Genomic DNA, 26,277 nt, shown 5'->3' on the forward strand with positions numbered 1-26,277 from the left:
GAACGCCCTGTGTGTGTGTGTGTGTGTGTGTGTGGGCCAATGACACTACAGCAGTCACAATCTCTCACATGTATTGAACCTCCGAGCAATTATCATCTCCTCTCTCACTTTCTCACTCTTTATTTCCTCTCCTTTATGGACATATACAAGATAGAGTGACTAGAGAATCCTGTAGTGAGCAAATGTCTCTGTGCCCTACACAGTGGACCTTTGTCTCAATAGACTGTTATCTTGCTCTCTCTCTTTAGAGTGTGGTGCCTTTACTCCAAATATCAGCCTGCTTGTCACTGACTCCTAGTTTCTGGCTTTTAATTCCCAACTGCTGCAGTACTAACCACAAAAACTTGTCAACTGCCACTTACTACTGTCCTTTTCTGCTACTCACTGTGATGTGTTCTCTCTCTCTTTCTCCTGTTTGTCTGTGTGTGTGTGTGTGTGTGTGTGTGTGTGTGTGTGTGTGTGTGTGTGTGTGTGTGTGTGTGTGTGTGTGTTTGTGTGTGTGTGTGTGTGTGTGTGTGTGTGTGTGTGTGTGTGTGTTGTGTTATGCTGTGTGTGTGTGTGTGTGTGTGTGTGTGTGTGTGTGTGTGTGTGTGTGTGTGTCTTCTTTCTCCTCTGTCCTCTGTGTGTGTTCCTAACCCGCACCCTGCTGCCTCATTATGCTGTGCTGTGTGTGTTTTTGTGTGTGTGTGTGTGTGCGCGCGTGTGCGTGCTTGGTGGCGGGGGGTGGTGTCACCCTGCAGGGCTTTGGTTTTGTAACTTTTGAAACGAGCACAGATGCTGATCGCGCGCGGGAGAAACTAAACGGTACAATCGTAGAAGGACGCAAAATCGAGGTGCTTCCCTTTTAATCTTTCTTCCTGCTTCCTGCTCTGCTCTTCCTGCTCTCCCGTCTGCACACCCTTCCTTCTGCTCGCTCGCTTCCTTCCTGCATGTGGGCGAGTGTGTGTGTGTGAGAGAGAGAGAGAGAGAGAGAGAGTGTGTCTATGGGTGTGTGCATGCATGTGAGTATGTGTAATCCTGTGTGCATGAGTGTACATATTTGTGTGTGTGTGTGTGTGTGTGTGTGTGTGTGTGTGTGTGTGTGTGTGTGTGTGTGTGTGTGTGTGTGAAATATTTGCATGTTTCCAGTGAGTTATCAGTTCGCAACAATAAACCTTTATCTCGATGTCCATCACCAGTTGCCTTAAACAGCGTATGTGTCCGTTCGTGAATCAAGCTAAAGTCAGCCTGGAGCATGAAGGTGTCTACAGTAACAGCCATCTCATGCCCCCCCCTATCTCCATGCCTACTGTATACGACACAAGCAGTGTCTGCAGTGGATGACATCCACTGCCGTTCAGATGTGCTGGTTGCATGCACTGGCTGGAGCTCTAGGCTCAGAGCAAGCACTCCCACCCCCACTCTGGGTTCATGTGTGTGTGGGCTTGGAGAGTGTGGACTGTGGAAGGCCGCATGCGTATGGTCCAGTGACTGCATGACCCGTGTTGTGATGTTGAGAGGCGACCCCGTGTCTCACTGCAGCCCTCTCTCTCTGTGTGAACAGGTGAACAACGCAACAGCACGGGTGATGACCAACAAAAAAGTGACAAACCCCTACACAAACGGTATGCACTGGCCGGCGTGGCGCTCGCCTTGCTTCTTTTCTCTTGTGTCTCTTGCCTCTCTGTTTGATTTATTGTGTATTTTTATTGTGTATTTACTTCTGTTTCTTTGTTTGCTTTGTTTGTCATTCTTTTTTTTCCTGATTGCTTTCTGGTTTCTGCTGCTGCTGCTGCTGCAGGCTGGAAGCTGAATCCTGTAGTGGGCGCTGTCTATGGTCCTGAACTCTACGCCGGTAAGTCCACCAGCTCTCTCTCTCTCTCTCTCTTCTTCTCTTTCTCTCTCCCATTCTACACCCCCATTTTTCTGGGAGGCCACAATGTCTTCAAGTGTGCACTGGGAAATGGTTTCTTAAATGTCCCCTTTTTTTCTATATCTCATTTTTTTTTTGGCCTAAAATAAGCTCACAGTCGGTAAGGCAATGGGCCACGCTTAAGAGCGGCCCATTAAACAACAGTCATCTGAAACCCCGGGGAAAACTGCCCGCTTAACAAATTGGGCTTTTCATCTGATTTCAGCACAGCTCAGGGTTTGGGAACGGGCTTATTGCCTCGGATGCAGTAAAAGGCAACACTTCCTCGCAGCTGCACGAGCTGCACACCAGACCAAGCCCAGCTAAGCGTCTCCAAGGGAACTAATTCTGTTTGGCACCCAGATGAACCGTGAGCCAGTGCGTGCTGTCGCTGCTCTGTGGCTTGGCCACCCTCGTTAGTTTGTTTGGGGGAGAGACTGGCCTGGATGGGAGGCGCTCCGTCCAGAGAGAGTGTTGTTGACCTCTTTGGGATATAAACCCCCACGCCTCTGAGAGGGGTCCAGAAATGATGGAGGATCGAGATCCAGAGCTGTAGAACAAAATTGAAGAGGGGTAGAGAAAGAAAACAGAAAGTGTAGGCAATCTGATCCGCCACTCATTCGAGGATACAAGTGTATGTGTGTGTGTGTGTGTGTGTGTGTGTGTGTGTGTGTGTGTGTATGTGTGTGTGTGTAGGTGGGGGTGGTGGGTGGATATGTGTTATCTCGCTGTTTGGGTCTTGTGGAAGCCAGGAGGGAGGGGGAGAAAAAAAATATGATTTCAAGTGCAAGTCGCTCCAGCAACTGTTATCAGATTGTGCAGTCTGCAGCCATGGATGGATTTGCCAAGTGCGGCAGATTGACTCTCACTGAGCTAACGGAATCAGAGAGAGATTGAGTGAGGGGCCCCTGTGGGGTGGTGTGTGTGTGTGTTTGTGTGTTTGTGTGTGTGTGTGTGTGTGTGTGTGTGTGTTTTTGTCAGGAGGGGTATACGTATCATTTGCACTTTTTATCCATGGAGATGGTGAGGGGGGTGGGGGTGGGTAGTATTTCTCCTGGCATTGGTTTGATTGTGTGTGTGTGTGAGAAAGTGTGAGTGTGTGTGTGTGTGTGTGTGTGTGTGTGTGTGAGAAAGTGTTGTGTGTGTGTGTGTGTGTGTTTGTGTGTGTGTGTGTGTGTGTGTGTGTGTGTGTGTGTGTGTGTGTGTGTGTGTAATGTGTGAGTGTGTGTAGCAGGGTACCAGAGGAGGCCTCTGCGGGGGGTGTCGGTCTCCCTCTCCTTTACATGCCTGCCCTGCTTTATTGCTGTATGTTATATGAAGCGCTTTGCATTTTAATGAGCGGGAAATGGTACTATTTCATTTGGAAGAAGTGCTGAGCACATCTCGCCACTTTAACGGCTCGCCTTTCAGCTCATTAGACTAAAATCTGTTCATTCCCCGGACAGCTTTACGGCGGACCTCTAAATAACTGTCCATGACAGAAAGCAGCCATCTATCACTTTTATTCCATCTCCCTTCTTCCCTCTCTCTCCTCCTCCAACCCGCTGCACCCCTCTCACCCCACACCCCACCCCCACCTCCCTCCCCACTGACAATTACATACACACATACATATACATATACACACATATATGAATACACACACCTAAACACTCACATACACATACACATACACATACACATACACATACACATACACACACATACACACATCAGACAGACAGACATCACATCTATGTAAATCACCAGCACTCTCTCCATCACACACAAGTCCATCTCAGGAGCATATTAGCATAATGGAATTTCTATACCTAATACATGTTCTCAGACGTACACGCATATGCTGGCATGTACTCCCACACTGAAACACACACACACACACACACACACACACACACACACACACACACACACACACACACACACATAAACACACACAAACACACACACACACACACACACACACACACACACACACACACACACACACACACACACACACACACACACACACACACACACACACACAAACACATCCTCTCACAAAGGCTTATGTGTACCTAGACTTAGACACATACTGTATATGTAGCAGTTCAGACCCACGTATGCCCTGAGACCCTTTCACTCTCACAGAGGCACACGCATACACATACCAGTGCAAGTGCCCAAACACACACCCACACAAACCAACCTACACACAAGCACACACACACACACACACACACACACACACACACACTTTCCCAAATCATCTCATAAATCAGACAGAGTGTGGTCCATGCCGTAGGCAGGGAGAGCCGGGGGTGGAGTGATTTATTGGCCGCTAATTTTTCAAGTCATCTTGATGCGGTGCAGAAGTTTGCCAAGCCTAAACCACAACATATGCCTGCCAGCTGGGCTCGATGTGCAACATAAATAAGCAATACATTTTCGGGTGCCAAAGACCACCAAACGTCCACATAGAGAGACAAAAAATAGAAGGGGAAAAAATCAGACTAGACGTTTAGACATCTATTTAGAATAGCCAATAGACATTTGATGTATTTCAGCAGTGTTTTCCTAATCATTTATGAAAATCATTTATGAAAATGATACACAAACCCTCCCTCTCTCACACTTGAGCGCATATGGACACACGCACATGCATACACACACACACACACACACACACACACACACACACAAAATACACAGACACACACACACCCGCTTCCTCATCACGTTTCCCCCATCACACAACGCGGTGATCATCCTCCCCCCTTTGACAACCTAAGCCCCATCATCCACGCTCGGTACCCCAATCCGTGCGTCGGTACCAGCGGCCCGGCGTGGTGCGATCCTGGCCGCCGTTGACGTCTCGTGTCTGCGCGGGGGGGGGGGGGGTGGATAAGGAGGGGTTAGGCGAAAGCGGGGAATGTTGGTGGAGGCGATTAATCACTGTTTATCAGTCGCTCATTTCTGTGCGGGAGATCTGTGGAACGGGGAGCCATAAATCGCGGGCGGCCGCTGACAGCGCACTCCGTCTCCATTCGTCCTGGCGCTACAGGTTTATTGTCCTCAAAACCCATTCAGGAGAATGACGGATGAGAGGCCCCATCGCCAGCCGCTCCCCACTCTTAACCTCGCACCGGGGAGGAAGACAGGGAGAGAAGAGGGAGAGAGGGAGAGAGGGAGAGACAAAGGGAGAAATGTGGGTGTGAGTGTGTGTGTGAGTGTGTGGAGGAAGAAGGGGAGGGGGGGAGAGAGTTAGAGATAGAGAGGGAGAGGGAAGGGAAGAAGGTGTAACACCTTTTTCCTCCTGCCACCTCTCCTACTCCTGATCTTGTTGATCCTGCTCTGAGGGAGATTCGTGGCACCTTGTGCAGGAGAAAGAGATACAAAGATGGAGAGAGAGAATGATAGATTAAGAGAAAGAGAGAGAGAGCCCCCTCACCTTCTCCTCCAGGGTTTTGGGTGGGGGTTGGGGTTGCATGGCGCCATTCTCTGTTTTGTCTCCTGCAACCCAAACCTTCCCATGAGCCCCTCTGAGTGGGCCTGTTTCTGGCCCCCCTCCCCGCCGCTGGGAGAGAGAGAGGGATCGGGCTCCCCAGTTTCAGTGTCAGGCCGTGGGGAGGAGGCCTAGATAGCATGACGCTAACAGTGCCTCTGCGCTCATCTCGGCTGCTGTTTGTTCATGGCTGTGTGGGGCGGGTGAGGCTCAGCGCTAGCACAGCTGAAATGGGCGCCGTGTGCTCCAGTGGCACTCTGCAGCCGTGCAGCACCTGCAGTCATTCAGATTCAGATGAGAGCTGCAGAGCATGAGATGAGATGTAAAGAAATCCATATACGTTGAAACACAGAAGCACTCGGGGCCACTTCAAGCAGCGATTGACAGCATCTCTTCTTCCCTGTATTGAAGTGCATTTCAGCACCACGGACAGCACACAGGCTCCTCCATTAATGAAGCCTCCTCTCTCCCAACCCCCTCCTCCTTCCTCTCCCCATCCCTCACGTGCTGGCACTTGGAGCACATCAGCTCCTTGAGTTGTTCACCAGTCCTCGAAGCAGCCCTCACACGGAGGGCCCCACCAGACTCCTTCAGACGCCGCCAACAGGAAGCTCTCCACTCGAGAGCTTTTCCCACAATGGCGGTGGCGACGGCGAGTTTTCCCTACGAGGTGATGCTCCCATTGAAGAGCCCCCATTGAAAGAGCCACGCAGCTGCGCAAATGACTGAATTAGTGGCTAAACAGGGTCTTAATACGCGCCGAGGATCCTTCTCATTGTCAGAGCGTGCTCTAAGAGGATAATTAAGCACTAGTTGTCTTGATTAGATTAAGCTCCTCTTCCTCCTCCTCCTCCTCCTCCTCCTCTCCTCAACTCCCCCAGTGGTGGGATTACTGTGCCTCGATCATCCACCCAGTCTACCCTCAACAGGAAGCATTAGAGAGATCAACTCAGTAGGAAGAAAAGTTTTTCTTTCTTTTCCCCTGCCTTTCTTTCTTTCTCTCTGGCTTTTTTATTTCTTCTGGAGATGACCTCCCAGTTTGAGGATAACTAGATTGCCAGAGGGGGCAGACTTGGGGTCGTGTGAGTAGTGAGCATTCTCTCACCACCTGACACATATGACATATGAGCTACTGTGCGGAGTGACCTCTCACTCGCCCCCACCCCGCACCCCACACACACACACACACACACACACACACACACACACACACACACACTCTCTCTCTCTCTCTCTCTCACACACACACACACACACACACACACACACACACACACACACACAGAGAAATACATACGCCCACACAAACTCACATATACACACAGAGAAACCAACACATACACACATATGCACTGACACACATACAACCCCCCCCCCTACACACACACACATCCACACACACACACTGCTCATATTTTCCATCAAGTCTTTTCCGGAAGATTCCTGGGCTCAAGACGGCGGCTGCTAGTGGCTGTTTATGCTCAAACTAGCTTTTTGCTGTTGTTGCTTTCCATGGGTGTGGAGAAGTGTGACAGGCCCTTTGATTTATGGGTTATTATTGAAGCGGTGTACCCTATCGCCAGCTCATTATGAGTTTACATTCACATACATCATGCATTGCATATTGCATACAAATTCAACCTTTAGGAGAAAACATGATTTTTCTCTTCTCTTCTCTCTTTTTTAATGTCAAAAGGAAGAGGCGAGGTTTTAAATTTTGAAGGTGAAAAAATTGTTGGAATCCGTGAATCTTGAAAGTCTTTTGTGAATGAGGACGAGGCTCGGGCCGTTACTCACGGAGAGTTCTAGTGGACTCATTTAAATGTCAAGGTCAGAGTTATAAATTAGGTGTGTGGAGGGCTAGTGGGGCTGGAGGTGTGGGGGGTATGGTATGTGCGGGTTGCTGTTGGCGTGGTGACAATGTGTGGGCATGACGGGGACGGGGCGGGGCAGGAGTTAGGGGGCGTGGTGGTGTGGAGGCGCAGGGCGGAGGAGGCCTGAGGAGCGGAGGGGAGCGGAGCGGTACACGTGGGAAGGGAGCGCTAATGGGCCGAGACGTTAACCGCGGGGGACATTAAACCCGTCCACCGGAGTTTGGGTGGGGGGGGACGCAACTAATCTGTCTCGCTGTCATCTCTGTTTCACTTTCTCCCTCGTTTTCTCTCGCTTCTGCTGCCTGCCCTGCTCTCATTTTCCTCCTCCTCTCCAATCTTCTCTTTCTCTTACCGCCTCTGTCTCTTTCTTCACTTCTTCTGTTTTCCCCTATGTCTATCTCACTCCTCTGTGCTGACATAATCACCTCCTCTCAGTTGCACATGTTCTGCATGTGCCTCACACGACCATGCGTCCCTTAAGGGCAGAGGTGAAAGGTTGTGCATGTTCCAATCAAATGGCTTCTTCCCTCTGTTGCTTTTCTGGCTGAATATCAGATGTTAATGTTCTTTTGTAAAAGCCAAAGAGAGAGCTCAAACAAAGTGAAAACAATGACGCGACCCTAATAGTCTGTCTCTCTTACAGAGCCAAGAAGTATCATATTTGTTTGATTTATTACAGTTACATTTTTTCTCTCTTTCTCTTTAGATAGTAGCTTCATAAATCACAATTTTAAAAGATACAATTAATAATCATGATCAAATATTGATGGTAATAGATATCCAAACTAAAGATTTTTACTCTCCTTATTCACGTATAATTAGGTTTATTAAAAAGTTAATCTTGATTCTTGAAATATCAAACAATTATAATAAATGAAGATAAATATCATGAATGAAAAAGCGAGAGTTGTATCCCCCCTGTCCATTTTAATCATGTGTCCTTTCTCTCTTTGTGACACGTTGAGCTTTGAGCTCTAATGTCGGCTTCTCTTGCCATAAAAGCATTCGAATTTTAGAATTTTCATCCAGTGATAAAAAAAACTAACGTTTTTTTTTGTGTTCCTATTGAAAAATAGTTGGGTCTTTTCTGGAATAAAAACTCTATTTTCAACCTCCTTAAGGTCACAGGGGATGCAAAGGGGTAGTATCTCTTTTTTCTATCTCAAATTTGTGATCTCCCAAGAGGTATTTTGAAAGGCATATTCTGTGTGGCTGTTCCAATGTGACAAGGTAGTCTGCAATCAGGTATTCTCTGATTAACTTGATTTAGCATTCCAGTACTTTTGTAAGATTGGACTTTAAGATTGTAAGATTGGTCTAGCCTTGGAGAAATATGGGCAGTTTCACTATCTCTGAGAATTTCCATTTGATTGGGTTTATATCCTTGATGTGACTCAAATTAATAATTCATTTTGTACTATTATTTTTCTCTGATCATGCAGGATTAAATGCATCCAGAATTTGATTGTACTTTTGGTGACTGCAAGGAGCATGGCCAAATGACCCAACTCTGCCCTGCAAGCATTATTCAGTGCACCTCTATGGACCAGTGGTTTTACAGAACTATGTGGAGTGCTTCCAAGACACTCTTGTCCCATGACTTTTTGCTTAATGCTGGACCCCATATTTCTGCACTGTACAGCAGAATTTGAGTCATAATAAGGTGTCAATTATGTTTAACCAAAATATAAAGGGCAGGTGAAATTTTGTAACGACTTTATAGATTGTGTAGAATGCCCTATGAGCTCCGTCTCTCAAGCCTGTGGTGGAACTGCCTTGAGGCCTGTACAGCCAGTCCTTAAACGTATAGCTGATTGTGCACTCTAGAATATTAGGATCTAATGTGAATTGAAATATTTTCTGTGGAGGCTATCCTTTCCATCTGAGATAGGAATGAATGATGATTTTTACAGTCTTTTATAGTTAATTTCTGAGGGGGTTTGTTTTGTGATTACGACAAGCTGTTAAGGATTTGGTTCCAGACTTTCTGGGGGTTGGTAAAAAAAAAGTTTTGAAATAAGTCATTCAGACATTGCCCTTTTAATCAGTCTTTCAGACAGTCTTGTCGGTTAATTTTCCCTACATTGTGTTTTGATTTATCAACTGTTCAATTTAATTTAGTTCCCCAGACATGTACTCAAATTTCTTCTTTTGTAATAACCTTTTTACAGTTTTTAGTTCATGCTGACATTTTATTTCTTTCTACATTTTGCAGATTTGGCAGCTCATTGTTTGACATTTAATTTTATCCTAGATGCTGCACTTATCTGTTTCATTTTGTTCTTAATTTCTCTGTCCCCAAATGGTGTGTTTTATATATTAATGATGGTTACGTATGTAACCAAGGTTCTATGAGCTTTAAGCACCTGGCTGTCCATCACATGCGTGTGCAGGTTAAGTGTTTGTATCAACAAAGTCACCTGTGACCTGGGTGACATATGCTTTTTGCAGTGGCACAAAAAGTACATCCTACTCCTAAGTGACCTCTTGCCAATCTTCTTGTGAGTATTGCGAGGGACTTTCAAGCTCTGGAGGTCAACTATAACTCATAGTTACGTACGTCACCATCATTCTACTTGGTTTCTACCCAGTGGATGACTAATTCCAATAAAGGCATGAGAAATCCTAAACTTGCATTTTAAGGATGCTGTGAAGAGGTAGGAAGAATAGCTGTAGTCACTGGGTGGTGTGGGACCACATTGACCCATTAATATCTTGAAAATGTGCAGGGTGATGTCCATGATGCAGCTGCACATATATCTGAAAGGGGGACTCCTCATAGGGCCTCCCATGAAGTAGATACATTGCTGGTTGAGTAACCTCGCACACGATGAGGGGCTGGGAAACCACTGCTCCTGTAAGCATGACCGTTTCAATGATTTCGATAGCCGCTGCTTGGGCGGGGGCGTGGCCTCGCCTATATCCCGGGAGCTGTGAATTGTTTGCACCACTGCTGGTTCGCAGGACCCTAACAATGGCTCTGGCCCTTCGGAGGTGACACGGCTGTAGGTGCAGATTTGGAGAGGTCACTGGATAATCTCATCCAACGTTCAACAGAAAATATTTGCATATATAATATCATATATATGATACAACCCATACTTGGGTTGGATTGCTATTCAAAGTCTTATATATGATATATATGATCCAACCCATACCCAAAAATGCTCATACCAACGATTGCATACTCTTGAACCTGCCTACCCACAGATGGTAAGATGATTAGAGGGCACTTCCTGGGTGGGCGTGCCTCTTGTGCCAGGACAAAGGGTATACATCACCCATGTCACTGATGACCTGCACGCACACGTGATGGACATCCAGGTGCTTAAAGCCTCTGGTGATCAGTAGAAACTAAATAGGGAACTATTTTCATCGAGTTGGCAGGAGAGTTTTGATCATAAATTCACTTTCACATTCACTTTCATGTATTGCAACTTGATTTGCCCCTACTCTAGACTGCTTTGTGGGGAGAGGGAACATATTGGGTTTTAGATCGTGAAGATCTTTTTGTGTTTCTGACTGTTTCAAGTATTGGATTGTCTAAACTTTACTCTCACTTTCTTTCTCTTGCTCTCTCTCTCTCTCTCTCCCTCTTTCTGCAGTAACTGGTTTTCCGTACCCAGCCACTGGGGCCACAGTTGCCTACCGGGGGGCCCACCTGAGAGGGCGGGGCAGGGCTGTGTACAACACCTTCCGCACGGCACCCCCACCCCCTCCCATCCCCGCTTACGGAGCGTAAGTGTCCAACGCAGACTGCATTGCATTTGGGTCTGTATGTGTGGTGGGAAGGAGGGTGGGGTCCATGCATGTGTCTATGTGTGTGCTTATGTAAACATCTGTTAGCACTCTGTTAGCATGTAGTTACATAACAAACACAGACATTGAAAGCACTTCATGGCAGAGTCCTGTGAGACTGAAGTGCTCAGGATGTCCCACAGTCACAAATGAGATGCACATGACAGTGTGTCTGTGTCTGTGTCTGTGTATGCGTGTGTCCTGTGTCCGTGTGTGTGTGTGTGTGTGTGTGTGTGTGTGTGTATGTGTGTATACGCATGTGTATGTGTGTGTTGCTATACGGGTACCAGACATTCAGCCTGTCTATAGCTCAGCCGTCTGGCAGGCAGATCTGCAACAGATCAGAGTTGTAATCGAATCCTTACTGATTAGGTCTACATCCTGGGATCTCCTGCAGTTTACTACCTATCTCTCTCTGTCTCTGTCTCTCTCTTTCTCTCTGTCTGCCTGTCTCTCTCTCTCTCTCTCTCTCTCTCTCTCTCTCTGTCTCTCTTTCTCTCTTTCTTGCTTACTACACCAGCTGTCTCCATATCGCTTTCTCTCACACAGCTTCTCTACCCCACACACACACCACACTTCTTTCTCTCTGTCTCTCTCTCTCTTTCTCTATCTATCTCTCTTTCCCTGACATCACTGCAGCAGTAACTGGAGAGGCAAACACTTTTACTAGAGCAGAAAATTGAACTGTGATTCAGAAATGGCCGTGTGCCCCTCCCGTCTTAATATGTCATTCATTATTTGCGCTGTGGTGAAGCTCAGGCTGCGGCTTCCGTGAGATGACCCAACAGTCACGAACGCACTCTCATGTCTCCCACTCATGACACCCCCCAACACACACACACACACACTTAAACAGCACATCACCATGAAGCCATTTGTCCGCTATGCCTCAAAGTTAGAGGAGGCATTACATGCTACACCAGAACCCCATTTCACCTTTCCAAAATACACTAATGCTCTCTCTCTCTCTCTCTCTCTCTCTCTCTCTCTCTTGTGAACAGAGTGGTTTACCAGGATGGCTTCTACGGAGCAGAGATCTATGTAAGTGGGAGTTTGGCCTCCTCTTTCCATGCTTTTTTTCCCTTTTCTTCTGTGAGTGAAACGCTGGTGGAGGGGGACTAAACAGAAAAGGCGTCTCGCATGCCTCAACCCAGCCCTCCTACCTCCACCAAAACTAATTCCCTGAATCGGCTGGCTCTCCACAGACCTGAATATGATCCCTCATCATCAAGTCTCCCACTCACCGCCTCCCCCAACACAGACACACACACTTTGTATAGACAGACACACATAGAGAAACACATGCATCAAATAGGGATACACATACACATGTATATACGGAATGCACTTACACTCCTCACCAGCACAGGAAACACACACTCAATATGGATATCAAGCATGTCTGTTAGTCCGCATCACTTTATGTTGCACTGGTATACATTTACTGTGTTTTTGAAGAATTGGTTGTAAATCAAACTAGCATTGGTTTGATTTAGAAGGGAGCATCACTGGTGTCCACATTGTGTGTGTGTGTGTGTGTGTGTGTGTGTGTGTGTGTGTGTCTTTATGTCGTGAGGGCATAGGGACCTCCACAATCAGTACCAGATAAGGCGCAGAGAGCAGATAAAAGGATTTAATAATCTCTCCTCAGCGGCTGCTGTTGTCCCTGCGCACACACACACACGCACACACACACACACACACACACACACCAGCACACAACCATCCACACACACACGTGGTCATGCCTGTTTGCGCATGCATATACAGCCACACACACACACACACACACACACACACACACACTAACTCATACACACAAACGCAAGCACACAGACCTCGGGTTGCCCAGTCAGTCAGTCATGAGCATACAAACACAGCGCTAGCGCTCAGCGAGACTATCTGTGGCAGAGAGAAAGGGAGACGGGGCAAGTGACAGAGGAAGGGAGATAATTAGTGCATCAGTGGATGTGTTGTTTAGATCCCCGGCTTTCCCTCCGCCACAGAGAGGGGAGACCGCAGTCAGACACCGAGCCTCCCCGCTCACACTCAGCTCCACTCCGCTGACATCTGACTCCCACACACACACACACACACACACACACACACACACACACAATCTCACCTCCTTCATCCATCTGCCTCTGTTTTCACTTTCTGTCTCTCTGTGGCTCTGTCATTCTACATTCTCTCTTGCTCTATTTTTCTCTCAAATAACCATTTTCTGTCTCTCTCTACGTTCTTCTTCTCTCTCTCTCTCTCTCTCTGTTGCTGTGCGTCTTTCTCTCAGGCTTTTTCTCTCTTTCTCTATTTCTCTTTCTCCCACTTTCTCTGTCTCGCTTCTCTTTTTCTATTCTCTTTCTATGTGTTACACTGTTTGGATGTAGCCCTGTGATGCTCCAGCCCTAGGTCAGGTGGCTGTATCCTGTGTGTTAGATGGTGTTTTGGTTCTGTCCACACCATTGCTTTCTCAGATCTCTACCCAATACTGACCAGCCAGACCATCCCTCACATACACATGCCATGTTCCCCCAAGTGTCTTCAGCCATGACTAACATGTGTGTGTGTGTGTGTGTGTGTGTGTGTGTGTGTCATGTGTGTGTCATGCATGAGTGAGTGTGTGAGAGAGATGCACATGCTTTTCAGCACTGGCCAGTAGCCAGTGATGTGGTCCTTCCATTGTTTGAATCATGGTTGATGCACACACACACACACACACACACACACACACACACACACACACACACACACACACACACACACACACACACACACACACACACACACATTGACAGATCCTTCCCCCTGGTAAACTCCCGTCAGCCCCTGGGACTTCAGCCTGACAGGAGGCTCAGAGGTCATAGAGCATTGGTGCCTTCTGTGCCTGACATGATGACATGAGGAATGAGCCCAGTTCATTATATATGTATTACCCTATGTATTACCCGTATATAACATACACAATGTATACATACCAGTGACCTCTCCCATCCATTCACACATACATGGAGGGACAGAGATTGACATTGAGGGATGAGTAACACACATACCCATGCTCACACTCAATGTACATACATAAACATCACACAGAATGATAAACACATACATATTCACACATATACATCTATACGCACATATTCTGTGTGTGTGTGTGTGTGTGTGTGTGTGTGTGTGTGTGTGTGTGTGTGTGTTTTTGTGTGCCTGCCTCTCTCTCTTTTCCCTTTCTCCCTTACACACTTCCACACTCACACACACACACACACACACACACACACACACACACACACACACACACACACACACACAAACGAATACACACCCACTCATAGGAGCAAAAAGTGACACAAAATAACAAATGTGCCTGGTGGCCTGTGCGCCGGATCTGACACTGATGTATGAGGTGGCGTGAGTGGAGGTAGGGGAAGTGTAATCAGCGCACTCCCAGGGCTCGCCTCTCCCACAGGATGCCCTCCACTTCCCCCACCACCCCCTACCCCCACCCCCCCCCACCACATCCTGCCCCCCACGGTAGGAGGGGGCAGGGGTGGGCGGGTCAGCTCGGTTGACCCAAGCATCCCTGCAGTGCCCTCTGACCGGCACTGAGATGGGGATGTCAGCCAGCCCTCACCCACTCTTTATCTCCCTCCAACAAGTTCTAGTTTGCCCACACACACATGCACACACACACACACACACACACACACACACACACACACACACACAAACACACAGGTCTTGCTTACCTGCGTAGGGCAGGCCAGCCATTTGTAATAATAAGTTTACACAGACACAGGCTTCCCACACACATGCAGCTTGCGATGGTGAGCATGCGGACCAGGCAGCATTTGGTCATATAGGTGTGTGTGTGGTTTTTGTCATATAGGTGTGCGGCATGTGGTTTTGGGAAGTTTCTCTCCTCTGCATGATGCCTCACCATCTTCTCGGCTGCTCTGAGATGGGTCCCTTCCCTGCTCTGTCTGTGTCTGTACAACACAAGTGAAGACAGATGTGAGCTCTTTAATAATGCAGAGAACAGAGCGAGCAGAGCCATCCCTCTCCTGCCGTCATTTTAAAAAGAGGAGTGAATTTGGGGAGAGCTCCCCCCCCCCACACACACACCACCACCTCCACCTCTCTCTCTCTCTCTCTCTCTCTCTATCCCCTTTCTCTGTCTCTCTCTTGCGCACTCTTAAGCTGTGTCTCGAGTCTATCTCTGTCTCTCACACATCACTTCTCATGCTTGCAGTCACGCATTGCTCCCCACAAAACTTAAATCACTCCCTCTGATGCACGCACACACTCTCACCGACACATGCAAGCAACATTCTCCTCCCCACACATAGACACACACACATACACAGAGAGAGAGAGAGAGAGTTACACACACAACCATATTCTCATACACTTTCACGCACAACCTTACTGCACTGACTGTACACCACAACATATCCAACTATACCAACTTTAGTGTACACACATACAAACATACACACTCAGACGCACACAAGAGCATGCACATACACACACATACACACACACACACACACACACACACACACACACACACACACACAAGGGAGACGTGAAGGCTCTGAGGGCATCAATCATTCCCCGATCCTTCAGGCACTCAGAAATAGAAAAAAACAAATGGATTCTTTCCCCTGAAATGGCGCCCTCTGGCTGTGAGCCAGGGATTTTCACGGTTCTGCGCCTGTTGCCATCCCCTGAAAAAGAAAACTGATTTCACATTAACAAAAAAGAAAAGCCTGTCCTACACAATTTCTGCCAAAACACAAAAGAAAAACTTATTATCTGTATGCTATATTTCAGGGCCTGTGCTTTGTCCAAAGCCATGAAATATGTTTGTTGCAGGATATCTTCTATCCAACTACATTTTGTGTATGGCTGTGCATATTGCCTGGAAACCTGTTGTTGATCATTTGTCTTTTCTTTGTTTGTTTTTAAAGGGGGGCTATGCTGCATACAGATATGCTCAGCCCACCACTGCTGCAGCCTACAGTGACAGGTGAGGAAACGCATTGTGCCACACACACACACACACACAAACAAACAAACAAACAAACAAACAAATAAAATAAAATACAATAGCACAAGAACAAGAAAAAATATACAATTACATTTCACCCACTACAGACAATGCCATGTCCCCAGTACAAAGAGATTGTTTTCAATTCTCAGTCTCATATTTTGGTCAAGAGAAAAAGCAAGTATAAAACAATTTTATAAGGAGTTAAAATAAATCTAAAATACATTTTCCTAGGATTTTTCTGGGGGGGGGTCTAGGGAATAGTTTGAAGCTGTCAGTGTGAGTATATGTAGTTGTCATTTGGGATAAGACATGTACCCAATGCTGTTATAGCTGTGGAGGTTATAGAATGGTGTGGAGGTAAAAGAATGGTGTGGAGGCCACAACAGACTGTGGATAGAGTGGTGGGGAAGGGTGGAGGGAGAGGTGGGATCTAATCTGTGAGGGTGTGAGCGTGTCAGGAGTGATAATGCACACACACTGTCTGAGAGGCTCAGAGATCATAACGATAATGTCCCATTTATCAGACATGCCTCTTACACACTGGCTTTGTGCTCCAGAAGGGACACAAATGAATAAATAAATTAAAGATAAATGCAGATAAATACATGTTGGAGATTGGCTTTTTTACCTCCACTGATCCACTGATTTCATTTCTATTTGGCTTCTGTGTGTATTTCTGCCTGTTCGTCCTTATGTAATTCAGTGTAGTTGGATTTGGGTTTAGCTTTTTGCTTTTCCAAGATTTTTTTCCACTTTTTCTCAAGGTATAGATCAATCCAAGCCAAAGTGTTTGCCTTCAGATTTCACCAGATATGTCGTAGCTTTATCCTTATGAGATAGAGGGTAAAGTTAGGTCCATTGGACCTAAGAGAAAGGTTTCGAGTACAGCTGTACTTTCTACATGCCCTGTGAGAGAAATTGAATTTCATTCCAACGTTAAGAATAGTGATGTCCTCCAAGTCTAAAATCTAGAGTTATCATAGTCAGTAATTAGTGCTGTAATTACATGTTTAGTTCTTTAAAAGGCTTTTGGACTTTTGCCCATAGATGTGTGCCAGCTGTACACAAAAACACAACACATAAACACCAAATCAGTCTATTAGTCACGTACATAAAGCACATGCCATTCTCTGCCAGCATTTAGGGTTTGTCTGTGTACTTAATGAAACAAATAATTTGGGAATGAGAATCTTCAGCCGTCTCTTAATATAATGCCAAGGCAGGCAGGGTGCCATTTTGTTTCTTTTCTGAGTGGACATTTTTGGCATTTGGTTACACCCACTGAAGTGAAAGAGGCTGCCTCTGTGACTTTCCCAGTCGGCAAGGACTCTTCCATCTCCTCTTCCCTTAACCGTCCTCCATGGCCTCCCAGAGCCTCCTTGCTCTCTCCTGTGCCTCCTTCCCCATAACCCCCAGTGGGCCGAGTGCGCTGGGTCTCCCCTGCAAGTGCCTGGATGCCCTTGCTCAGGAGAAAGCCTTTGCCCCATGTCTCTTGTCTCTCTTTTTCTTTTCTGGGGAAAATGACATTTTCCTCCCCCCACCCCCCTTCCTTCTCTCTCTCTCTCTCTCTCTCTCTCTGGATTCCCTTTTTTCCGTATTCCTGCTTGATTTGGTGCCCTCAGTCCTTGGCTTGGAGTGTGTTATCTGCTCCTCACAGACCCTCATTTGCAAGCGAGCGTCGGAGGAAGAGAGAGACGGACGGAGGAGGGAGGGGGAGGGGGGCTGAAGTAAATAGAGGAATAACTGAGGAGCAGTAAATAAATAAATAAATGAAAAGACGGGCAGGAGGGAGGACACATCTTGTCCTGTCTCTGAGGGAAATTGAAGGGATTAGTTCCAAACCACCAACAATGAAAAGCCAGGGCGTGAGCCCTCTGTGCAGCCCAAGTAAACAACGGCTGGGGGGCTTGGGGGGAGGGGGGGGTTATGTCCTCCCTCACCCCCTCTATTTCTCCTTCCCTCTCCCTCCCTCCTGGGTTCACCTCCAGAGAGACTCACCACCTAATCAAGGAGACAATAAAACAGAGTAATTCAATTCAGCGCAAATAGCACATAAACCTTTGAACACCTGGTGTAAAAAAGCCTGGACAATTCCAGAGTTGTACAGTTCGTGACAGGAGAGAGAGCGAGTGATAGAGAACCAGAGGGGGGGCGTAAAAAAAGGAGGCTTATGCCAAGGCTACAAAAAGGTGAAAACCCAAAGCCTTTCATGTGCAATTAAGGTGCTGTGTGCATTCAGCACCATTCTCAGTATTACTGTATACGCTCAAGTGTTCAAGCCAACTCAGTCTCTCCCTCTCTCTCCCTCCCTCTCTCTCTCTCTCTCTCTCTCTCTCTCTCTCTCTCTCTCTCTCTCTTTCGACTCCGTTGCAGCTATGGCAGAGTCTATGCAACGCCGGACCCGTACCACCACACGATCGGCCCGGCCACCACCTACAGCGTGGGGACCATGGTGAGTGACCTATCCCTCTGCACCCTGCTGCAGTCGCACGCACACACACACACACACACACATACACACACACACACAAGTATACAAATGTTCGGAAATCTGTGCCTTACATAGGAGCACAGTACAGTCCTTCCAAAAGAGAGACATTTTGCTCATTCACTCCATCTAGTGGCAACGCAATAGCACTGATATGATGTTGGATCGAAGTTTATATACTGACTGGGCATTTGCCATCCCAAAATGACTTCCACCACAGACTCTAAACTGATTTTATGTGTTAGATGGCTTTTGCTGACACACAACGAATCACATCCTCCCTCGCACAAACAGTTTCCCACTGTGAGCACCCTCACACCTACTTAAAAGAATCAAGTCAGTTGGTTAATGTTTGTTTTTAGCTAGCGTTTGCAGCTTTACATCAAAGATGAAAAGTCAAAATCAGTGGAAAAAAGTATTTACTTTTTGACCAAAAGAAAGAGAAATCTGTTCTCTGACTTTTGTTTTATTTTCTCTTTACTTTGGAGAGCATGGGAGGGGACTCCATTCTGCCTCTGTTATGAACAACTGTTAACCGCATGCAGCAGTGTGCCGTGGGACAATGAAAGCGGAGAGAGAGAGAGAGAGAGAGAGAAAGAAAGAAAGAAAGAAAAAGAAAGGGATGATGGAAGAAAGAAGGGATCGAGTATGTCTCTCCCTCTTCCTTCCCCCATAAGTTTGAATTTGACTATCACTCTCTCTGGTAGGTTAGCAACTCAAATATTTAACATTTTCCGGCATGCATGCTTTTCTTTTTCTTTTTTGTCCTCAAAAACAAAGAGCAACAACAAAGCTGTATTTAAAAAGGAGAAAGAGAAACAGTTCCCCGGTGCAGCTGCTAGCTAAAAGCTTTCATTAATTAAGACAGTCATTTTTATGATTTCGTTTTATAAGCCTTCATTTTAACCTAATTAACAGCTGTGCTTGTGCATTTTGATGCTTTCCTCTGCTCCTCCAAACTTCCTTCCCTCGTCTCACACTCTCTCGCGCTGATCCACATTACAAGACTGACACAATTGGCCTCAAAAACTCAAAACGTGTGTGTGTCTGTGCCTTAGTGTGTGTGTGTGTGTGTGTGTGTGTGTGTGTGTGTGTGGTGGGGGCGCAGGGGGGGTTATATCCTCCCTCAGTACTGCTTAACCAGGTAGTGGAGGAAATCATCTAGGTTCTTCAGAATGTTTTGTACCCAGTGTATAAAGTACTGTCAAACATAGTGAGAGTTGTTGAGGTGGGAAAATCATTTGGTTTCTAATTCTTTAATCATATTTGATTAATGGCTTGGAAGAAGCGGAGGATAGGGGTGGAGAGAGGATAGAAAAGACAGACAGAGCAGAGGCAGAGGAGAGGGTGAGAGAGAGGAAGAGAGAGGAAGAGAGGAGGGTGCTTTTTTGCATTTAAAAGCCATTCAATAATTAGTTCCTCCGAGGTTGCGTAAAATTCTCTTTGCAGATTTGCAGCGTGCTGAAATTACAAATTGGGTTCCACGCTGATGAAAGTTGCACATAAGCAAGAGGGTTCCCTAAAATTAGAGATAATTAGCCTTTGAAGGTTTCCGGCCTTGCCTTTGGAAAGTAGCCAAAAGAAACAGAGCAGAGGTTGGACCCGGGGAATGTGTGTGTGTGTGTGTGTGTGTGTGTGTGTGTGTGTGTGTGTGTCTATGCGTGTGTGTGTGTGTGTGTGCGAGTGCGTGTGTGTGTGTGAGACAGAGAGAGACCGAAAGAGACAGAGAGAGGAGAGGAAGTGTGTGTACATGCATGTATGTATGTGTGGGAATGTATGCATCTGTGTTTGGTATGTGCATTAGTGTGTGTGTGTGTGTCTGTGTGTAGCTGTGTGTGTGCATGTTTCTCAGACTGTATGGTTGTGTGCACTGCCCTCAGGAAGCATGTAGCAGTGAAGTTAGCCCTCCACCCTGGTGTGGCGTGGTGTGGTGTGGCGTGGTGTGGCGTGGTGTGGTGTGGCGTGGTGTGGCGTGGTGTGGTGTGGTGTGGCGTGGCGTGGCATGGCATGGTGCAGTGCAGCGCAGTGCCAGTCAGGTGTGTCCCCCCACCCCGAGTTTCTGACTTGAAAGGTAACGATCGTTGCGCTCCTTTGAACCACTTTGCCTCAGCCCCCTAAACTCCGACTGCACACTGACGACTTGAGAAGCTGTCCTGGAGGGACACGTCCCAGAACAGAGCGCCACTGAGCACGCAGGACGAGCAGGGCTCATAATGAGGCCGAGACGCTAGAATGAACACTTCCATGAGTGAATCTGGCCCTGCAGTTAGGAGGAAAAGAGCACAGGATACAGTAGGTGTTCTTTTATAAAATGGAAGTGATTTCCATATCAGATAAAGTTCAGATTCAAATGAATATTTACACCACTATTAGGTGTTCTGCTTAAAATTTTGAAGGCAACCGTAGCATTTTAAAATGTAAAAAAAAAAAAACAAAACTTAATAGCGCAAGCACGCACACACACTCACCAAAATGGCCAAATTGTCAAGCAAAAGCGGCGTCGTGTCAAGGGAAGGAACTTTGCAGAGGGAGAGGAAAAAAGCTGCATGGGAGCGGTCACCCTAACACTGATTGGTCCTTTTTCATCTTTGATGTTGCAGGCTAGCCTTTACAGAGGAGGGTACAGTCGCTTCACTCCCTACTAAAGAGACAAAGAGAGAGAAAAAGAAACACAAAGACATTACCCAGACTACAACAACCAAACAAAAACAAAACAAACAAAAAAAACACTCTCAAGAACAAATAAATAAAAACAATCAAACAAGCCACTGTATAAACAGCTCATCCTGCGTGGAGTACTGATTCAGACTAAAGCTTCCAGATCAGAGGGCTGACCCTGTCCCCTCACCCCTTGCCTAAATGATTTTCCTCTTTGTGTCCAGATGTCAGATGTTTGTCTGTTGATTGATTTCACTACTTTTTTTTTTTTTATTTTCCTCCTGTCTTTTCAAATGTCTGTTCTTACTTCATGTAATGTGACGTGTTACTGATGGGTTTGGAGGGACTGTATATAAACGTCCCCATACTTGTGGACACCTTACTCTGTGTTACCAGTGTTGGTTTGTTTTTTTGTTTAGTTTTTTTTTAATACTGTGAGTAAATATGCACAATTATTCTCCATCATTGCTCCTTCCTTTTCAAGAAGCAATGAGCATCAGTCTGAGCCAAATCGAATATCACATCAGTTTGTTGTTACACTATATCCTAGTCTCCATCACCAACACTAAGCTAATTTACGCGCTTTAAGGTTAGCCCCTCTCCCACTGCAGAGAAGAAAAGCTCCATACCATGATACTATCAAAGGCAGTGTTCCTCCCTGCTCCCCCCTCATTGATCACTGAGGGCAGGCTGTGTTATTGACTCTAGGGTGCTTTGAGGCATTATACTCCCCCTCGTGTCCTGACTTGTATCTGTATTAATTGACATGTTGGGTTACATGCATGTCATTGTAAAACATCAGGAGGCGTTGAACCCTATTGTGTGGTTCATGGAAACTCATGGTCTTAAGTTTATGCATCTATTTAGCAAGTTTTCAGGAGTAACCGCTTTTCAGTCATGCACAAATGATATAGCTGTCCTACCTCAGGATAACCCAAAGGAACAGTCGGATGTTTCATCTCTGTGAAGTGGTTGAAACATTTAAATGTGTTATGGTCTTAATATCAGCCAGACTGGTTTATTGCTGTAACATGTCCAGTTTGCCACTGAGCACCAGTTCTGATGGCATTCATTTACGAATGAGCCAGTTAAATGTTGGCCCCGACTTCAAGTGAAATAACTCTCTGATCACCTCAAGCAAGTCTGGTGCTCAACTCAACTCAACTGGCTGACTTTCAGACTGAATCCATTTTCTGTAAGGATTCCACTGTAAGCGCCATTTAGTTCTGACCAAGGCTTCAGTCTAGTCCAGGGAAGCAGCCCTGTGTCTATGCAAATAGGTCTCAGGAGAAAGATCTTCATTTATTTATTCACTTAACATAACTTCCCCTTCGGTTCTTGTCTGGTCTCCTTTCTCAGGTCCGAAATACGGGTTTACACTCTAAATTCTGGGAAAGTGCAGACTTTGGTGGCAATGGAGAGTTGTATTTTTTTTTTTATCTGAACAGAAACGTAAGGATAAGTACAGGAAAGTCAATCAATACGGAGCTACGAGGGCCCAGTGGGGGGTGGGGGTAGTGTCGGTAACAGACTAATTCATTCTTGAGTCTAATCGATATGGAGAAAACTGCTCAGCAAATCAGCTCTTTTCCCTTAGCCAGATAAAGAGTCCATCCCTGTGCGCATTAAGCCCCCCCCTGCCAGATGTCAGGTCCACATTCTCTCTGTGAGAATCAGATAGGAGCAGACAAACATGTAAACACATTTAATTTTTTGGTACTGATTACCATCTAATGTCAGGCCCAAGAATATTACTTAAAGATGCATTTTGCCAGAGGTGATTACTTATCACTTATTTCTTACTACTTATCAGTCAGTGTGCGAAACTGTAGCACGTACAGTATAAGTTACTGTATCATATTGAAATGTGTCTGTCTGACTGCCTCATAGTCTACAAAGATTCTGGATCGAAAGTCCTCAGACAACATTTTACCCATGTTTTAATAGAACATATACTCTAGCCAGCATTTCGTGTTTACTTGAGTTTTCTAGGGAGAGTTTGTGTATGTGTGTGTGTGTGTGTGTTTCTATGTGTGCGTTTGCGGTGTGCGTTAGCTCATTAATTTTAAGTGGCACAGCCCTTCTTGTCCACTTTATTGTGCTGTGGCAGGGTGCAGCAGTGGCAGGGTTTTAAAGAGACGGCTGCTCCCACTTAAAAGCCCCCCGCAGAATAAAGTCCAACTGTTGCAAACTTCCTTTAGCTAGCTCAGTTTTATTCAAACCAGCACTCCCCGAATGGCAGTGAGGGACCGAGAGCAAGAGCAAGACAGAGAAAGAGCTTCGCAGAAAAACAGGAAGAGGGAGTTTCAAGTAAATTCTCCTGTATGGTCAAAAGAAAGCTCATTCTCTTTGAGTTCTCTGCGTTTTCTCTTTGTGTTCCATCTCCTAATGATGCCAGCGGCTGCAGCTGTTACTCCAACGTCTCTTGCTCTTCTCTCCAATCTCACAACTTCCCTCTTCATGTGGAACATTTACTGGAGACAGTGACTTCATAATTAGTGTCGGTGCCAGCTGCACTTTAAAAGGTTGCCTCTATTTGCTCAAACGCGCCTGTTTGATCTGGATGTCAGACAGACTTATGCACAACGCTTGGAGCGGCGTTCTAGAGTAATTAGTCCAGACTGGAACCTTGGTTACTTCTGACAGGTTTGAAGCGTTCCCCTAAGCAACGGTCCTGTTCCCTTGAGATGGGGGGTTAGCTTCCAGTTTCCTGCAAACAGCCGCAGTTCTGTCGGCTCGTCCTCCACTGAAAATGCTGTACTGCTGTCCTCAAGGTTTGGATGCTGCAGGAGATGGTTAGATTGTTTAGTTGCTTTGGATTCGATTAGTTGCTTTATGCAGTAGGTCTTCTGTTTATGCTTCAGTGATGAAGCCACATATCTGTTGCTTGTCTTCCATGAGAATCCTTGAGTGGGAAGACTGAAGTTACAGTTGCCTCCCCTCTGTCATGCAGCAACTCCACTCCCCCAGGCAGGCGTAGGAGCTTTCATTTTATTACTCTCTATTTCACTATACATGGGCACTGCACATTAATACAGTACTGTGTGGATAGCTGTTCACTCAGAACAGTGTATTGGTTCATGTTTTACCATCAGAACAAAATATAAAAAAACAAAAACAATATGATCACATCCTTGTTGCTAGGTCTTCTTCTCAGCGTCTGTCTTTCTGCCTGTACACCTCCTATAATTTCTAACACTTGGCTACTGTCTGTTTACTAAGGCTATCACATGTAGTATAGACATGGGACTTTCTCAATAGTTACTGTAAGTGTGGTAAACGTTTAGTTGATGTTTAGTTCATCATGTGGAGTATTGCTCTAGAGAGGGTCAACTGTGTATGACATGTGTCTTTATTTAGACCGACCTTCATGCAAAACTCCTCCTCCTCATGTCCAAATGAGATGCTAACTGAGGTGCATACATACTGTGAAATCTTTTCTCCTCTTACTGTACACATTTTATTCACTAACATGTAACGTGACATTGCATATTAACATGACTATATATATATATATATATATATTGCTACTTAAGAAATTCATCTTCCAATGGTATAAACTCTTTCTAAAGCCCTGGTAAGCAGGTATTTCTTGCTTAAGCTTTAGACAGGCAATTTAGCTGCCAAATGCAGCTGCAGTTCAAATGGAATTTGGCAGCAGAATTCCCTGACTAAAGCCCTGTGTTAGTCCACCTAATTTGTACTAAAGCAAGAAGAAACATGCAAAAAATGACAACCTGTACATATATATACATGTATATACACACAGTATATTCAGATTCTCTAGAACAAGCTGTTTTATATGTTATCATATCTAAATCAAAAGTGGTTTGATCTGTGCATTTGCAATTCTGCTAACATTGTTCTATGAAATGTACTGTAATTTCTTAATCTGGTTTTGTCTGGAAGGTGTAAGTAACTTTTTCATTTGACATATTTTATTGGTACTGTGTATATTGCCCTTATATTCTGTTCATTCCAAATTGAATTGAATGTTAATATATGTGACATATCTCCATAATCTCTGGGTGTTTTGGGTGTCAGAATAAAACTATTATACAAATTGTCTGATTGTCCACTTCAGAAATGGCATGCATAGTATGTTTCAAAAGAATTCCAATGATTTTTACTCAACTTATGTCATTACACTGAAAAGGCGTATTGAAATGATTTGCATATTTGCTTATACGAAACAAATTGTATCTGCCATACCTTGATTTTAATGAAATTGGACAACTAAAGTGGATAGTGATTTATAGAATTCCCTCCCCAAATGGTGTCCTTTTCCAGATCTCTACCAGATGTAAACCATCTTTCATACACATCATTCATAACGATCTCTGCAGCTGTGTTCAATTAAGACTTAATATGTGAATTAATATGAAACATTCTGCTTGATAAAGATGCCTGTCTAAAATCTATCATCATTAGTTTGTAATCAATTGTAAACAATTGATTCTTCTCTTGTGACATGGAACCAACATGTGTGAAGCTGTACTCCTCTAGAGCATTGTTAAAGACATTGATAAATCTAGATTGTGACCTGTGAGTTAGCTATGAATGCATGTGTGTGTGTGTGTGTGTGTGTGTGTGTGTGTGTGTGTGTGTGTGTGTGTGTGTGTGTGTGCGCATGCACATGACTTCACTCATCTCTTTATCTTCCTGCCATTTTGTGGGACAGACGCCAAACCTCACTTAGCCTTCTCCATTCTCTGTCAAGTCCTTGTCTGAAGAGCTCTCCTACGAAGTGGACCACAGTCCAGTTTTGTTCTAAAACTGGACTTCTCTGTGGGCCTGTTGCTCTGCGAGCTGTAGTCCATGACTCTCTCCGCTGAGCTAGGCCCCGCCGCACTCCGTGGTGGTGGAGAGACATCTGTTAGAGGGAGAAGGAGAGCACATACAGGATCCAGAGCCTCAGCTACCCTCTCCTGCACCAGGAGAGAGAGAGAGAGAGAGAGAGAGAGAGAGAGAGAGAGAAAGAAAGAAAGGGGGGAGAGGGAGACAGACAGCCATGCGATTGGGCTGGGATTA

The 26,277-nt window shown here is 45.7% G+C and overlaps 1 protein-coding gene across 1 annotated transcript in view; it reads left to right on the forward strand.

Annotated features, from left to right (window-relative positions):
• LOC125296767 (RNA binding protein fox-1 homolog 3-like) overlaps nucleotides 1-25,309 on the forward strand; it is a 41,681-nt gene extending 16,372 nt beyond the window's left edge. Inside the window, 8 exon segments of the mRNA XM_048246846.1 lie at nucleotides 741-833; nucleotides 1,544-1,604; nucleotides 1,781-1,834; nucleotides 10,858-10,990; nucleotides 12,052-12,091; nucleotides 16,018-16,076; nucleotides 18,474-18,552; nucleotides 21,189-25,309. Coding sequence (XP_048102803.1) covers nucleotides 741-833; nucleotides 1,544-1,604; nucleotides 1,781-1,834; nucleotides 10,858-10,990; nucleotides 12,052-12,091; nucleotides 16,018-16,076; nucleotides 18,474-18,552; nucleotides 21,189-21,233 — 564 coding nt within the window. The 3' untranslated portion in view covers nucleotides 21,234-25,309.
• Nucleotides 25,310-26,277: the final 968 nt, after the last annotated feature.

Source organism: Alosa alosa, chromosome 6 (genome assembly GCF_017589495.1).
Source record: "Alosa alosa isolate M-15738 ecotype Scorff River chromosome 6, AALO_Geno_1.1, whole genome shotgun sequence".
NCBI lineage: Eukaryota > Metazoa > Chordata > Actinopteri > Clupeiformes > Clupeidae > Alosa > Alosa alosa.